The sequence below is a fragment of the Rutidosis leptorrhynchoides genome, chromosome 4 (assembly GCF_046630445.1).
Source record: "Rutidosis leptorrhynchoides isolate AG116_Rl617_1_P2 chromosome 4, CSIRO_AGI_Rlap_v1, whole genome shotgun sequence".
Taxonomy (NCBI): Eukaryota; Viridiplantae; Streptophyta; class Magnoliopsida; order Asterales; family Asteraceae; genus Rutidosis; species Rutidosis leptorrhynchoides.
The window spans coordinates 539,947,821-539,965,284 of NC_092336.1; the positions used below are offsets into that span (position 1 = coordinate 539,947,821).

Sequence of the window (17,464 nt, forward strand, 5' to 3'; positions counted from 1 at the left end):
TGTCACTAAAAACTTTTGAAATGAATGCAATGTTTGTAAAACGGATCATATAGAGGGCAAACCTCGCAATGTGACCGATGAATGATGTGCTGCGTCAATATGGATTTTAGCGGGCCATCACATTTAATGCTACTCGTGTAGTTTTGGAGGGTATAACTGAAGACAGCTCCGTATATTCTCAACGTGCTGATGCTGATGAGGCCTTCATTTATTTGACATCGTTTGAGTTTGTTTTTATCTTACACTTGATGAAGGAAATAATGGGAAGGACTAATATTTTATCTCAAGAATTACAAAAGAAAACCCAAGATATTGGCAATGCCATTAAGTTAGTGTCAACAATAAAGGTAAGCTTGAACGACTTCAGAAAGAATGGATGGGAATGTTTCTTTAAACATGTAAAAGATTTATGTGCCAAACAAAATATTGAAATGCCTGATATTAGTGCTATGTATAAGTCTGGTCGATATCGCCCTCGTCAAAAAGACAATCATGTTACTGTTGAGCATTTTTATCGAGTAGATATATTTATTAGTGCACTGGACAAACAATCACATGAGTTGCCTTTTAGATTTGATAATAATAATAATGCCACTGAGATATTAACTCTTAGCTCTGCTTTAGTCCCTAGAAAGGACTCGGATATGTTAAATACTGATCAGATTTGCTCACTTGTTGAGAAGTATTATCCCCTCGATTTTATTGAGCAAGAAATTATCCGGTTGAGGTATGAATTAGAGTTGTTCAATATTGAGAAGTCAAATGACCAAAAGCTATCTGACATTTCTACTATTTCTGAGCTATGTAGAATCCTTGTAAAAAGTAATAAATGTGAGGCATATGGTTTGATTGAAAGATTAACGCGACTCATTTTGACACTTTCGGTTTCCACTGCTACAACCGAGGGAGCATTTTCAGCCATGAAGTTATGTAAGAATCGACTTCGAAATAAGATGTCTGATGATTTTCTTGCATCGAATTTGGTGGTTTACATCGAAAAAGAAATTGCAGAATTGTTTGATTCAGAGTCTAATGGATGAGTTTAAAGACCTTAAGGGTCGTCGAGCTCAGTTGTAATATTTGTGTGCTCAACATTAAGCATTATATTTGTTTATTTTGAACTTCAAGTATGCTTTATCTATATATAAGAGACCACATATTTTGTATGAATTATTCCGTCCCCCCAATGTTAATGTTCAAGCTTCGCCACTGCCAACACGTGTTGATCAACGTCATATTTTTACTTTTTAAAGAACTCAAGCTAACACCCCCCCCCCCCCCCCCCCCTCCCCCCCCCCCCTTAGAGGGTAAAAGGACTTCCTTCCATTTAACCATGCAATTTTTATAACAGTTATAAAAGTCATTATGCAAAATCCTAACAACAATTGTATACTTACAAAATGTTTAAAAAAAGTTGTACATGTACGAGAGAAATAAGAAATTGAAAACAAAAACCAATATAATTTGGTTGATTTACACATCCATGTTATTTTGTAAATTTTTATTTGTAAAGATTTTATAATGATAGAATTTCTCAAATCCTAGTTTTAATTACTATTACTAAATTACTAATTACTAAATTAGATCATATTCAGATATTGGAATAAATCGATTGATATGTTCTTCTTGTGCATATGTTGTCCATTCAAATCTAGTTTGTGAGATATTGGCACTTTACTTTTGGGGTGTCTGGGGTGTTTGACTAAAGATTTTTTTTATCAAGTAATCAGATTATAATCCACGAATTTGCATAATTATAACATGTTGATTGCCTATATTGATAATATTTATACTTAATTTTTGGTGACAATTTCGTATAGAATTGTAAATCAACAACGTTAATTTCATGAACTTTTAATACTTAAATAGCTTGAAATTGATTTTAAGTGAATTTCTCTAAGAGGTGACATATGTGAGAACTTTTAATGGATACTTTGATTTTGTGAGTTGTCATCATTTTGTCCAAGTCTTTTTTATCTAGACTCGGATTGAGTTGATTCAAAATGTCAGTTGTTCGTATCGAAAAGGAGTAAAACTTTTATGTTGATGGTTTCATGTAATTCTGAACTAAGGGGCCAGTAAAAAGCTAGCAGCAGCTAGAAATGACCTAATGTGGACAACGGTACTATGTTATAAAAGAATAGCAAGAAGGCTGCGATAGTCTTAGGGAGTTTTTTCTAGCAAGGAAAAAGATACTCGTGATGATTTTATGAATGTTTACAAGCATGAAGCATCTACCAAGTCATGTACTGCAATCGGTTAGCCCATAACTATGGGAGTTGTTAGCCCATTAAATAACGCGAGCTGTGGCAGTTAGCTGATTATTGGGCCGAACATTTCTTAAGCCCCAAGCTGTCCTGCACGTTCTATTTTTTTATATATCTATTTTACGAGCACTTAACAATAGTTACCATTCATTCATTCACTCAATTTAGTTTTAACGTTTGTTACAGCATCTCTTTTGATCGGAGGAACCGTACGAATCGGAGAAGTCAACTTCTGAGTTCGTGGGGTTTCTATTCGTTTCTGATTTTTGTGCATCCGAAGTCGTATACTAAAGATCCTTTCTCATATTTTAGGGTTTGTAAATTATTTTCTACGGAGTATTTACTTACCATTTAATTTATTAATCATCACGGCAACTAAGGACAATCGTATACAAAGATTTCGTGATTTTTCTAGTAATCTCTTTTTTTATCTCAACATATTTTTTTTTTTGGTAAGCGAGGAAACTCTACTAGGAACCATAGATCACATTGGCTCCCGTAGAAGGTAAAAACTCGGGTAATCAAGCCCCCGAGCGCGAGACTTGATACCGGGTGAATTGCATTATGCGCACCCTCTAGTCACCGAGAGTGGCCACTCAGACAAGCCTAGTTTGTTTTTTTGTTTTTGTTTTTTTTTTTTTTTTTTTTTTTTTTTATCTCAACATTCAACAACAACACTAGGTGAACGGGCATTTGGGGTTGTGACATCCGATGGACAAAGGAATTAATGGTTTGGATGTGAGATTTTATTTTATTTCTTTCTTTATTATGCGTGTTTTTTTTTTTTTTTAATTGTTTACTGTTTCTTAAATAGAAATATTGAGTATTTTGCGATTAGGAATTTATTGTTAGCCTAGTGATTATTAGCCTATGTATTACATTATTTGGGCTCAGCTAATTTATTATTGTTAGGGTTTTAGCCTATATATGGTCTGTATGTATCATGTTCCAGCATCAATCAAATAATAACTCAGTATTCAATTGTGTACGATAAACATTTATATACTCCAATTATATTCATAATTAAGTTTTTGATTACATCCAAATTTGGAGGTTTTATGCTTTAAAAATATTCTCTGGGTGATTATCTAAAATCATCTAAATATTCAACCGGTTTTCTTTTAAGTTACTCTTTTTAATGTTACACTTGTGACTCTTCAGAGATAAAAACATGTCTCAAATCAATAGTTATAACTGAATGGGTTAAAGGAGTCACCTCTAGTAGGTACTTTAACTTCAATGACGTTCGGCAAACTGGTATGACGTATACTTATTTTCAGTTATCGTCCAATTAATACACATCTTGACGTTCAGTCTACAGGACTATATAGTTATCATGTGTATTTGGTTAACTATAATGTTTTTTGTTAGAAGAGATTAAATGCTCTTTTCCGTTAAATAATGATTATTATTTTAACAATAATACGATGTGTCTATATACGCAGCATTTGGAACCTGTAATCAAAGAAAAAGTACCGGATATCGGTTCTTTGTTAAACAAAAATATTTATATGATGGAAGCCGAGTTGGACCGTATTGGGAGGCCAGTTGCAGTTGATGCTGGAGTAAGTATATTTGTACCTTTGGATGCCCTAATAAACATGAATTAAATGTATTTAATTTGTTTAAGTGCTCTCTTTCAGTCTCAGCTGTATACCATCTTGGAACTTTGTCGTGCTTTCAACAAAATCTTCAACAAGAATTTAAATGGGGGGTAATTGTCTTTCTCAAATATTTCAATTTTATTTCACATGGTGATGTTATTGCGTGCGGAGAGTGTACGTGTGTTTGTGTGTGTATGAGAAGATAAACATTAAGTCAAGTATTGGTTTAATCGTCTAGGTTTCACGATCCATGGCATATATTCTCAAGAGTGTTACTTTCACATATTAAAACGATAATAGAAACTGAAGGCCGGGCAAAATCAAGTGGTTCGGAGGTATCTTCACCTGATGGCAAAAACGAATATCTTTGGTATGACTAATGATTTATCCAAATTACAACCCTGGTACTCTCGGAACTTTATATATACATATAACATTTGTAGTTAGTTTGCTTAAAATGTGGAGAATATTTTTCAGATCTTGGGAAAAAATTTCCAAGGCTCGTTGGAAGGAAGAGTTGGGAATGGCTGAGATGTTTCCTTGTAAAGGTCAAACGTGGTCAAAAACAGGAATAGTACGTGAGGGGAAAACATATTGTTTTCTTGAAGATACACTGTAAGTATATAAGACTCACTACCTAGGATGTAAATATTTATGCTAAACATGATATGTAATTTTGTAAAGAGGTGTTGCAATTAATGTGTAGGTTTTTGGCTGAGATCGGGGTTTTGCATTTGTTAGACGATGAGGATAAGTTAATTCCATTGAAAGATATTCATAAGAAGGTTGTAAAAGGTGTAGGTGGATCTTGTTTAAAGTCATATAAAGTATACAAGCACCTCAAGCTTTTGGGTTACAAAATCAAAAGACATGGTATTTTTTGGAGTGTAAAGCATGCTAACAACACCGTTGGTGCTGAATCTGTGATGTCGGTTCGATTACCGATATCACTGAATCGTTCAGTACGCTTCAGATTAAGCAAGTTAAACCAGTTTTTGATGTTTATCAACCAAGTAGCAAGTTTAGTAAGTCAAATCCAGGCAATCCGATGTTTGTTCTCTGCATTAACTTTAACCCGTAAGATTAACTGTATAAGATTTTGATATTGATTAGTAGTAATCTTCTTAACTATAATAATTGTGCAGCAAATGTTCACCTCAAAGTTCAATTTTCTTACATTTACCTTGTTTTGTTTTATCTATATTTTAGTCACTATCCACCAACAAGGGAGCAGATTGAAGATTTAGAAGCACAATGTGATGGTGTTCCTTTAATGTTTTGTTACCTCGAAGGTGGACATATTGATTTCTTTGCTTTTGACAATGTCAAGCTTCGTTTTTTGAAATGTTCTATGATGGGGCCAAGATGGAAAGGATATGATTCAAAAACAAAAGCAATTGCAAATCCTATTATAACGTCGATTTCAGAGCTTCAAACTTCACTAATCAAATTGAATCCCGAAGTCTTAGTCTCAGGCTGCACCGTATGTCTTTACTGTAATCCCGAATTAACTGACTTGCTGAGTCGAACTTGTTTTGGTCAACCAAGTATTACACTTGATGATGATTATCGGTGCTTTGAGTTGACTCTAGTGGAAACTTTTTATCTATGTTTTTCTCTAAAATGTCTAAATATCATCATAGATGGTGATAGTACAAAAACAAATAATGAGTTATTATGGAACTACATGATTACCAACGAAGGGGAATCTTTTCCTTATATATTTAAGGCGTATTCTCATTTGCGAAGCATGGATTTGGTTGTGAAGTCGGGAGGTCAATATGGTGGTGACTTTGTTGCCTATCGCCATCATCCTTCGTTGGTTCATTCTGAGTACTCCGTGTTGGTGTCCTCTAAACCGTATGCGGATGATCGATTGAGAGTTTGGTCTGATATTCGATCCACTGTTCGACTTTGTGGTGGTGTTAATAAGACATTGTTGGTTCTATATGTGTACAAAAACTGTGAAAATGTGATTGATTCTTCGTCTCCTTCCTTTTTAGATGCTCTTAGTGTTGAAGAACGATCAATCACAAGATGGGATCCAAAACGGCTCAGGAAGGAGCAACAAGTCGGTACCGAATAAGTTACATATACTCTATTGGTCTGACATATGATTATTCCTGGTTGCATGAAAAATGACTTATTTAGTTTAATGATGTACTGATACATGCCAAAAATAATTATATCAATTTAAGTTTTTTATTGTTACTCTGAGATATAATATAATATTCATTACTCTGTTTGTTTAGTTGAATGATGTGGTAGCTATTTCAAATCATTAACATGTTCAGGTTGTTGCTATATAGACGCTTTTTAGTGTCCGAGAATATGATTTAAGTTAAAGGTAGAGGTGGCAAAGTGGACTAGTTACTCAACTAGTCAAACAGGTAGTTTTTTGGTAGGGGTCAAAATAGCCATGTTGGGTTGACCTTCAAACTCTCGTTGTGAAAGCAATATTAATCGGGTTTTTTTTTTTGTTATTGTTCTCTTCTTTTTCAGCAAGTTCTTAAAGATGGCGATAGATGTGGCAAAATGAACTGGTCGGGTAAATTGCTATAACAGGACATTTTTGGAATTCTGGGTTGACCTAAAACTGTCTTTGTTTGGCTGCTATATTAGTCAAATTTCTGTTGAATAATGTAAAACTCTGTAGGATATAACAGATTTTTACTATTTATAGACTATTGAAATACCTCGCGACTCTATTCTAAACGGACCGAACTCATCAATACATTTTGGCTTAATCAATATAGTTTGACCGGTTCTATTTTTATAGAAACCAACTGTAGTTTGACCCGTTCTGTTTTGAAGCACCTGGATGTTCTTTTGCAGAAAATTACTAGGTTACTAATCTATATAAGTCCATTTGTTGAAAGATTGTGATTTAAAGGAGATTACTAGATTGTTAGGTATTCGTGGATATTAAATCTGTACTTTGCAAAACACCTGGTAACAGGATACTGAACCGAGTAATACTTTCTTCTGCACTAATAATTTGTGATTTTGAAAGGCGATAATCAATGTGCAGTCTGATCCAAACACCCAGGATATGTGTTCAGGGTGGAGTCGTTTCACAAACAGTTGATGATATTAAAACTCTTAATGAAGACACGAGAACCCTAGCAAGTTCTTGGACAAGTTTGTGAGAATAAAGATAATGACAGTAATCGTTAATAAAAGGGTTTCTGGTTTAGCTGTATTAAAGAAACTCATCAATCTTAAGTTTGTGAGTTTGAGTTCCACCGTGCACAAAAAAGGTGTGTGTTTGTTGTTCAAAAATAAATATTATATCACTATATAGAATTATATTAGTCTTGAGTTTCGTTACTTCACCAAAATTGGGCAAAAAAAAATATAGAATTATATTAGTCTTGAGTTTCGTTACTTCACCAAAATTGGGAGAAAAAAAAAATGAACTAACACTTGCTGCTTGGTAATTTGGGTGTTATATCTTTTTTTATAGAATAGTCCGTATTACTGAATTATTCCAATAAAAAACAGAGGCAAATCATCAAAATGCTCATTTTTTTTTAACGAAATTTAACAATTTGCAAAAAAAATAATAATAACAAAATTGTGAATAAGTCCTCGCATTTCGCAAGAGGACCTTGTGAATTGTCTGAAAAACTGGTCATGGCCAAAAATAATACAGTAATATACTAATATATACATGGCCACATGGGTACTTTCATGGCCACCTTTGATTTTCTTCAAAAAATGTATTTACCCAAAAGTCACTAGTTTCCAACTCGAAAATTCGCTATTTTCCTTATAATTACAAAAAGTTCTGTATTGGTTGTCTCTAAGGGTGTGCAAGATATGATATTGAGCATGGCTCAAATTTTGCTATTTTTGATTGACAAATCTCGAAAACAATATTGCTATTTATAATGATAACTTTTTTGTAATATTATCTTTTTATATGTATAAAAAGCTTTAACGTTTAAACAGCTCATATATATGTCTCAAACATATATGGCTTATATGAATTTACTAGTGAAATGACCCGTGGAACCCCGGGTTTATTTAAACGAAATAGTTTAATGGTATATTTTAGGTATTAAGTGAATTTAAACGCTAAAATCGTTTAGTTTAATGACCCGTCGGATTCCGACTAAGAAACTTCTTGTTGTTTCTTCAAATACATTGATATACTTAACTTGGTCGGAATAAATGAACTACATTTATTCTCTCACTATCATCTTCCAATTTTCATCACAGTTACTATTTTCCTTGTCATAAAAGCCTACATTAGAACCTTTTATTGAGACATGTATTTCGTATACATATATAACGTGATTAATCTAGTAAAGACAACTCATATTTGAATTTGAATAATGATATAATAATAATTAATAATTAATGAAAGTTATTTTTTTTCTCGAAAAACGTGAAATAAATAAATAAGTAGATTTGATTTAAGGGTTAAGGCTAATTAGGGGCCATATACTTTTTATTTTGTCCCGATTTAGTCCATATACCCAAACAAATACTATTATAGGCCATAAACTTAAAAAAAATGTGTTAATGTAAACCGTTGACCTGATAAATAAGGTTGATCGATCTTGTAGGTTGATCTTCAAAAAAGTATAATTTTTTTTTGTTCCAATGTAAGCTTTATACAAAAAAAAAAGTACTAATGTAGTTCACATACTCTCAAAAAGTGTATCGATGTAGGTCACATATTTTCAAAAAGTGTATCGATGTAAACAAAAAGTGACCTATTTAGCCGGCAACAGGTTACCTTTTGTTTACATCGATACACATTTTAAAAGTTTATGGCCTATAATATTATTTTTTTGGTATATGGACTACATCGGGACAAAACAAAAAGTATATGGCCCTTGAATAGCCTTAACCCTTAATTTAATTAGCCATTAATTAGATTAATGACATCACCTTAATGACTTAGATTTTTTTCTTTTTTCTTTTTTAATTTTTTCTTAACCAAGGAATTAGCCTAGTAATGACATCATTTTTAATAGAAACTATAGATAGATTAAGACAAGTTCATTCTAAGGGAAAAATAAAGACTGAAAATGATATATCAGTGACCTAGCATGGCGCCTGAGTTCTGGTAACAACAACATATATATTAACCATTACATGTTGTATATCGTTGTTGCTACAGGTATATATGTGTAGTTTGGTTGATGTGTTTTTTAATAGTTATACAGTTAATAGATTTGACATTCTTCCTTTCCGTTGATCAACAACCTCACATGTGCTGTGCTTTAGTTTTTTTATCAATCAAACATAAATAAATCACTAGTTAGGTACATTCCCACATCTATATAAACCTCGCAGTTCTTATTAATTACCATACACTCACAATTATTTTTCTTCATATATCAAAAGGTTGAAATCAATCAAATGGCTACAAAAAGTGTCGAAATTCTTAACAAGATCAGGGCTCAAGGGGGAGTAGTTACACATACGGTAGAAAATGGAGTGGTGAGAATGAAAATTTTAATGAAGAGGCAAGAACTGGAACAAGTTCTTGAACAAGTTAAGGTGAAAAAATCAGATAATAACAAACACAGTCATGTTAAACTCGGAAGATTGTCGAGATCGACAGCATTAAATTCGTCGTTAGAACAACGGATTAAGGATATGAAAAGAACTCGAGGCCGGCAGATAAAAGGAAATTGCCGGAGTTATTGGAGGCCTGCTCTTCAAAGCATCCCGGAAGCCATCGCATTTTGACCGTTTAAAGTTGTAGTTAATTTAACCAGTATTTCATTTTGATACTTATTATTCTTTGAAGTAACAAAATTCATTTGTACGGTTCGTCTTTCTGTAACATATGTAACCCACTAGCTTGTTTAGTAAAAATTATGTAGTTTTTGCTATATAAATCTACTACTTTCTATTATAACTATATACTAATCTTCATGCTCAAATCATTAACGCACTCCGTTTGTTGCTATATGCAGAGGCGATTCTATGTGTGTTAGTGTAACAGACTGAAACCCGGGCTAGTTGTAAGTTGCCTATTTTGCTCTTAGGATTTGTGCTTAGTTTTAAGTGCTTTTATTTTAATTATTTTATTAGTGTTTTATTATATTTGTGTGGTGACCAGTTTGTGACAAGGGTCCCAGAACATGTTAGTTTATTTAATTTGGACTCCGTTAGGACCGCCTAAGGAGATACGAAAGGTTATCAGATAAGATAACTGATAAATACCCGTGGGTTGTGGAGTATGAGTTTTAATACCCATTTAAGAGTGTAAACTGCTTCTTTATTTCCATTTCTAAATTTTTCTCAAAACTTGCTCGTACCTAACTTCATCTCCTACACAAACCCTAGTTTAATTCAAGATTAGAAATTGGATCTAGTAGCATAAGTGACTAATTTCTTGTATCCCTGTGATCATCTAATCATGTTTGTTTACTTGAATCCTTGTTTTGATTCTTGATTAAATGGGTTTTGTGTTCTTGAATAAAAAGTGTGATTTTAAGCTTGAATCTTCATGTTTGGTGTTTGTTATGCTTAATTGATGTTAGAAATAGGTTGTATATATGTTTAGTAGCTTCCATGTGCTTAAAATTTGATCAAAATCGCCCAAAAATCGAGTTTTGGGCGAAAAATGTTCGAAATCAGCAACTGTTCGAAACCCAGTTGCTACAGTATTTTGCTACAGTACCGAGTTGCTACAGTCTCACTATTTGCTACAGTACAGAGTTGGTACAGTGTCACTATTTGCTACAGTACCGAGTTGCTACAGTGTCGCTATTTGCTACAGTACCGAGTTGCTACAGTGCCACTATTTGCTACGGTACCTTTTATGAAATTGAAACGGGCGTAACTTTCAAAACGTAACTCCGTTTTTGATGAATAAACTATCGTTAGAATCGTAATAAAGAATACTTTTCAATGGTAAACTTTTAAGAAACTAGATCAAACTGTTTTTGGGCCGGAAAAGGAGTTTTAGTGTGTATGTCATGTTTTGCACGCACCTATATGCCATTATTGAATGGAGTCATGATGTAGACTCATAAAATTATGAATATATGGTGTTATGACCTAGTTAATCGTATGAAATGATTATATTATTTATTGGATATGTATATTAATTTTGTTTGTGTTGTTCTCAGGTTATAAGGACAAGGAGGAAGCTCAGAAATAATAACTGAGCAGTTGCTGGTAATTGGTGAGTGGGTCTATCTCCGGATAGAGTTTAAGTAGCATATCATGCTACTGTGGTTGACTCTTTTACCATGCATAGTGTAAAAAATTACCATGTTAGAATAATATAGTATGCCTGATGTTGTATGTGAATTATGTGTACACTGTGTGAATAGCACCAGTCGGGCCTAGGGAGACTGGGGACTCGAGACCGTGCTTAGGTGAGGTTAGAGTCCGTATGAGGTCAACCGTGCCTAGGGGAGGTTGGGTCCATAGGCTACTGATTGTAAAGTATAGTGTGAACGATGCATCCCCTGCATCTGGATAATTATACTGTGAATTGAGTAGCAGGGACTATCGGTAGACTCAGGCCCGATCAGCTGGGAGTCGTGTGCTCGTATAAGCCGCCGATCCTCGTATTGTCTTATTGTATGCTAGTTGGTAGTTAGCATGTGTTGTTGTTAGTATATAGCTTGTGTGTGACTTAAGCTATATCTGTTAGATAGATTCCATTCACTTAGCGGTGCGCTAATCCCCCACATAATTACCCCTTGCAGGTTTAGGTACTGCTAGTCGGGATGTGTGCTGATTAAGAAGACATGTTTGACAACCCTACTCTGATGTGGACTTTTATTTAAATCATGTTTTGTAATAACGTAACACCGTTGTGTAAACTTAAACTTAATTACTCAGATTAATGTAATGACGCGACTTATAGTGTGTTTGTTAATAAAGTCTTCCGCTGTGTTTTAAAAAAAAAAAAATTGCCGGTGTTACAGTTAGTGTGGGGTCAAAGGACCCAACTACTTTGAAAATTTTTAATATAATGTACTCTTCAAATTGTATGTGACACCACTAAATTTAGGTATAGGACCTCATGTATTTTTAGAATTTAAGGTTTGTTAGAGGTAAACCGCCGCTAAATTACCATTCAAATATAATTAGCTTCGAAATTTTTTTGGGGACCCCATTAGATTTTCATCCTGGAGTCGCCACTTGCTATATGTATGCTTTTCGGTGTCCGAGAATATGATTTAAGTTAAAGGTAGAGGTGGCAGAGTGGACTAGTTACCCAACTAGTCAAACCGGTAGTTTTTGGTACGGGTCAAAATATCCATGTTGGGTTGACCCTAAACCTCTTTTTGTCAAAGCAATATTTATCGGAGGTTTTTTATGGTTCTCTTTTTTTCGGCAAGTTCTACATGATGGCAATAGATGTGGCAAAACTGGTTGGGTAAATTGCTAAAAACGGATCATTTTTAGTACGAGGTCAAAATGGGCCGAGTTGACCTGAAACTGTCTTTGACTGCTATATTAGTCGAATTTTTTGTAGGATAATGAAAACCTCTGTAGGATATTACTGAGTATCTATTAAGTTGATAACTATTTATAAAGTGCCGAAATGCATCTAAACTCTATTCTAAACATAATGGACCAAACCCGTCAATACTTTTAGGATGGACCAATCCTAATATTCTTATAGAAACCAAATGTAGTTTTACCTGATCTATTTTTAAGCACCCTGATGTTCCTTTGCAGAATATTACTAGATTATTAGATATTCGAGGAACATTAAAACCGTAAGTTGGATAATACCTAGATAAAGGGTTACTGGAGCGTGTAATGCTTTCTTCCTCGTTTTTAATTTTTAATTTCAAAAGGAGATATCAAAAATCAATATGCAATCGCTGATCACAACACCCAGGATACGTGTTCAGGGTGGAGTCGTTTAACAAACAATTGATGATAGTATAACTCTTGATAAAGAGACAAGAACTCTAGCAAGTTCTTGGACAAGTTTGTGAGAAAAAAGATAATGACATCAAATGTTCATTAATAAATTATATTGTTACTTAAAGAGTCTCTGGCCTAGAGGTATCGAGAAAACTTATCTTAAGTTTGTGAGTTTTGAGTCCCTTGATGGACAAAAAGAGTATGATTGTTTGCTATTCGAAAAAATAATTATCCAATGCGTATTTGCTGTTCGAAGAGATCAAGTTTCGTTTCTTTACCAAAATTGGGAAAAAAAATATGAACTAACACTTGCTTCCTGGTAAATTGGCTGTTATTTTTGTATAGAATGGTTCGTATTACTAAATTAGTCCAATAAATAAAAACTAAGGCTAATTAGAAAGACGCTAATTGTTTTAAATGAAAGTTAATAATTTGTTAAATAATAACTAAATTGTGAAAAAGCCATCGCAATTTATGGCCGGAAAATTTCAGGTCACGACCAAGTTTTTTGGGCTTATGAATTTGCTATTTGGGCCAATTTTAGGTCGCGACCTCGGTCACTACCGATTTTTTAACAGTTGCGACCTATAAAAAAAAGTTGTATCTTATTATTCATAGCTCTTTTTTATTTACCATTTTTTAGAAAACGTGTATTTTATAATTTACGCTCACGGTACAAATCCGCGATTTTTTACAATACAACTGATTACATAAAACTAAGGTTGCAAAAGACGTGATACGGGGTCGAGACGGTTGGGTCTTAAAAAGGTCGAGACGTTCGAGACGGGGGTCGAGACGAACGTTAACCAAAGTTGACTTTTAAATATATAAGTATATAGAATGTATATATGTGTAAATAGTTCAAAGCCAAAAACTTTAATTGACTAATTTGTACCCATAATCGCTATCACCGTTAATATAATACAGAAAATTCAAACTAAAATACGACAAATTTGACCGATTTTACCGACTGTCTGGTTTTTTCGAATTTTGAGCGACTTTGACATGATTTTTTCAACTTTGACTCGAATTTTGACCGTTGACTGTCATATTAGACGGTTTTCTTCGAGACGGAGTGCTTTGCAAATAAAACATTCTAGTTTGATGGTTTAGGATATTTGCGTTTCTTCATTATTTAACTTCTACAAATGGTTTATGTATTAGCATTATATTTTTTTTTAATATAGTGTCAATGTTTGCTTAGTTTTACCGGACAATTATAAAATAAATTTTCTTTTAGGGAATTTTGCCCTCATTGTATTTTATTCATGAAACGACCATAAAAAAATTCGCATTTCGCTGCGAGATGGTTTTGGTAGGTTAACGGTCGGTTGATGGTCGGTTATGGAACGTTTAAAAAATCGGTTAACGGTCGGTTATTAAATGTTTAAAGGTTAAAGGTTTGAAAAAAGAAGGGGAAAAAAGGAAGTGAAAAAAAGTTAGGGATAAAATATTGAAAATCTTTTTTTTTTCAAGAAAAAAAAGAAGCCAAATGACGAGTTATACACGGTTATAATCGTGGTTATTTCAGTTATGAACTATTCTATGCAATATCACAATTTATCCACAACATTTACACCAAAATATATCAATGGTTAATTTTTGAAATGTCCCGTTCATATTGATTATAAACGTTTCATATTAATTGATTTCGTTGCGAGGTTTTGACCTCTATATGAGATGTTTTTCAAGGACTGCATTCGTTTTTTTAAGACAAATCATAACCTTTATTTTATCGACAAGGTTAAAAGGACACCACCTAGATTATCAGAAATGATAATCTAAAAATATCACACTTACACACTACCAATACATGTTGGTTTACAATATTAATATGTTACAACAAAGTAAATCTCGAATGCAGTTTTAAACAATATTATACAAGCATGCTGACACCATATATTGTCCATATTTTAGCATTCAATAGCGGAAGCTCTTAATAATCACCTGAGAATAAACATGCTTTAAACGTCAACAAAAATGTTGATGAGTTATAGGTTTAACCTATATATTTATCAAATCGTAATAATATACCACAAGATTTCATATTTCAATATACATCCCATACATAGAGATAAAAATCATTCATATGGTGAACACCTGGTAACCGACATTAACAAGATGCATATAAGAATATCCCCATCATTCCGGGACCTCCATCGGACATGATATAAAAACTCGAAGTACTAAAGCATCCGCTACAACGGATGGGATTTGTTGGGCCCAATAGATCTATCTTTAGGATTCGCGTCAATTAGTAGACTGGTTTACTAATTCTTAGGTTACCAAGTAAAAGGGGCATATTCGGCTTTGATAATTCAACCATAGAAAGTAGTTTCATGTACTTGTGTCTATTTTGTAAAATATTTATAAAGCTGCATGTATTCTCATCCCAAAAATATTAGATTTTAAAAGTGGAACTATAACTCACTTTCACAGATTTTTACTTCGTCGGGAAGTAAGACTTGGCCACTGGTCGATTCACGAACCTATAACAAATATGTACATATATATCAAAGTATGTTCAAAATATATTTACAACATTTTTAATACGTTTTACTGTTTTAAGTTTATTAAGTCAGCTGTCCTCGTTAGTAACCTACAACTAGTTGTCCACAGTTAGATGTACAGAAATAAATCGATATATATATTATCTTGAATCAATCCATGACCCAGTGTATACACGTCTCAGGCTAGATCACAACTCAAAGTATATATATTTTTTGAATCAACCTCAACCCTGTATAGCTAACTCCAACATTACTGCATATAGAGTGTCTATGGTTGTTCCAAATAATATATATACATGGGTCGATATGATATGTCAAAACATTTGCATACGTGTCTATGGTATCCCAAAATTACATAATATATTAGAATACATGTATAATACAATAAGTTAGCTAGGATTTGATTGATATAGATTTGTTACCAATTTTCACGTAGCTACAACAAGCAAAAATTATCCAATCTTGTTTTACCCATAACTTCTTCGTTTTAAATCCGTTTTGAGTGAATCAAGTTGCTATGGTTTCATATTGAACTTAAGTTTATGAATCTAAACAGAAAAAGTATAAGTTTATAGTCGGAAATACATATTACAAGTCATTTTTTGTAAAGGTAGTCATTTCAGTCGAAAGAACGACGTCTAGATGACCATTTTGGAAAACATAATTCCACTTTGAGTTTAACCATGATTTTTGGATATTGTTTCATGTTCATAAGAAAAATCATTTTTCCAGAAGAACAACTTTTAAATCAAAGTTTATCATATTTTTTAATTAACTAACCCAAAACAGCCCGCGGTGTTACTACGACGGCATATATCCGGTTTTACGGTATTTTTCGTGTTTTCAGGTTTTAAATCATTAAGTTAGCATATCATATAGATATAGAACATGTGTTTAGTTGATTTTAAAAGTCAAATTAGAAGGATTAACTTTTGTTTGCGAACAAGTTTAGAATTAACTAAACTATGTTATAGTGATTACAAGTTTAAACCTTCGAATAAGGTAGTTTTATATATATGAATCGAATGATGTTAAGAACATCATTACTACCTCAGGTTTTGTGGATAAACCTACTGGAAATGAGAAAAATAGATCTAGCTTCAAAGGATCTTTGGATGGCTTGAAAGTTCTTGAAGCAAAATCATGACACGAAAACAAGTTCAAGTAAGATTATTACTCGAATTAAGATAGTTATAGTTATAGAAATTGAATCAAAACTTAAATATGAATATTACCTTGATTTAGAAAGATAACCTACTGTAAATAACAAAGGTTTCTTGATCTTAGATGATTGCTTGGAATGGATTAGGAAACTTGGAAGTAAACTTGTAAATTTGGAAGTGTTTTTGATGTGTTCTTGAGTAATTGTTTTTATGATGATTATAGATAATAACCAAAGCTTGTATTTGATGATTTTTGCTGGAAAAATAGTAACTTAGACGTTCATGGAAGAGTGTGTGTGTTTTGAGAGAGAATTGGGAAGAAAATTGGAAGTGAAATGGAGTAGGTGGTGAGTGGTGAAGGTGAGTGAGGTTAAAAGGAGTTCTTGTTTTTGTTTCCTTGCTCATAAGTCATGCTAGTTGTCTAATTGTTGGTTCCACATGTTTGTTGACTATCTAGGGCTGCTAAGAGCTGAATTATTATGTGTATATACCAATAGTATATACGTCTAGGAGCTGGGTATTGTACGAGTACGAATACGGCTGCATACGAGTAGAATTGTTGATGAAAATGAATGAGAATGCAATTGTAAGTATTTTTGTTAAGTAGAAGTATTTTGATATGTGTCTTGAAGTCTTTCAAAAGTGTACTAATACATCTAAATACACTACATGTATATACATTTTAACTGAATCGTTAAGTCATCGTTAGTCGTTACATGTAAGTGTTGTTTTGAAACCTTTAAGTTAACGATCTCAGTTAATGTTGTTAACCCATTGTTTATTATATCTAATGAGATGTTAAATTATTACATTATCATGATATTATGATGTATGAATATATCTTAATATGATATATATATATATATATATACATTAAAATGTCGTTACAACGATAATCGTTACATATATGCCTTGTTTCAAAATTCTTAAGTTAGTAGTCTTGTTTTACATATGTAGTTCATTGTTAACATACTTAATGATATGTTTAATTATCATTTTATCATGTTAAACATAGTGTATCAATATCTTAATATGATTCATATGTATTTAGTAAC

General features: G+C 32.9%; 3 protein-coding genes across 3 annotated transcripts; all 3 read left to right on the top strand.

Annotated features, from left to right (window-relative positions):
• Positions 1-260: 260 nt before the first annotated feature.
• Positions 261-1,040, top strand: LOC139842616 (uncharacterized). Its single transcript, XM_071832735.1, has one exon. The coding sequence runs from the start codon at positions 261-263 to the stop codon at positions 1,038-1,040; it is 780 nt and encodes a 259-aa protein (XP_071688836.1).
• Positions 1,041-2,437: 1,397 nt separating this feature from the next.
• On the top strand, positions 2,438-4,267 carry LOC139903922 (phragmoplastin DRP1E-like). Its single transcript, XM_071885845.1, has 4 exons — positions 2,438-3,005; positions 3,713-3,832; positions 3,911-3,981; positions 4,110-4,267. The coding sequence occupies exons 1-4, from the start codon at positions 2,979-2,981 to the stop codon at positions 4,249-4,251; spliced, it is 360 nt and encodes a 119-aa protein (XP_071741946.1). The 5' UTR covers positions 2,438-2,978; the 3' UTR covers positions 4,252-4,267.
• Positions 4,268-4,434: 167 nt separating this feature from the next.
• Positions 4,435-6,083, top strand: LOC139845087 (tRNA-splicing endonuclease subunit Sen2-1-like). Its single transcript, XM_071835310.1, has 3 exons — positions 4,435-4,486; positions 4,578-4,948; positions 5,081-6,083. Exons 2-3 carry the CDS (start codon positions 4,920-4,922, stop codon positions 5,955-5,957), a joined length of 906 nt encoding a protein of 301 aa, XP_071691411.1. The 5' UTR covers positions 4,435-4,486; positions 4,578-4,919; the 3' UTR covers positions 5,958-6,083.
• Positions 6,084-17,464: the final 11,381 nt, after the last annotated feature.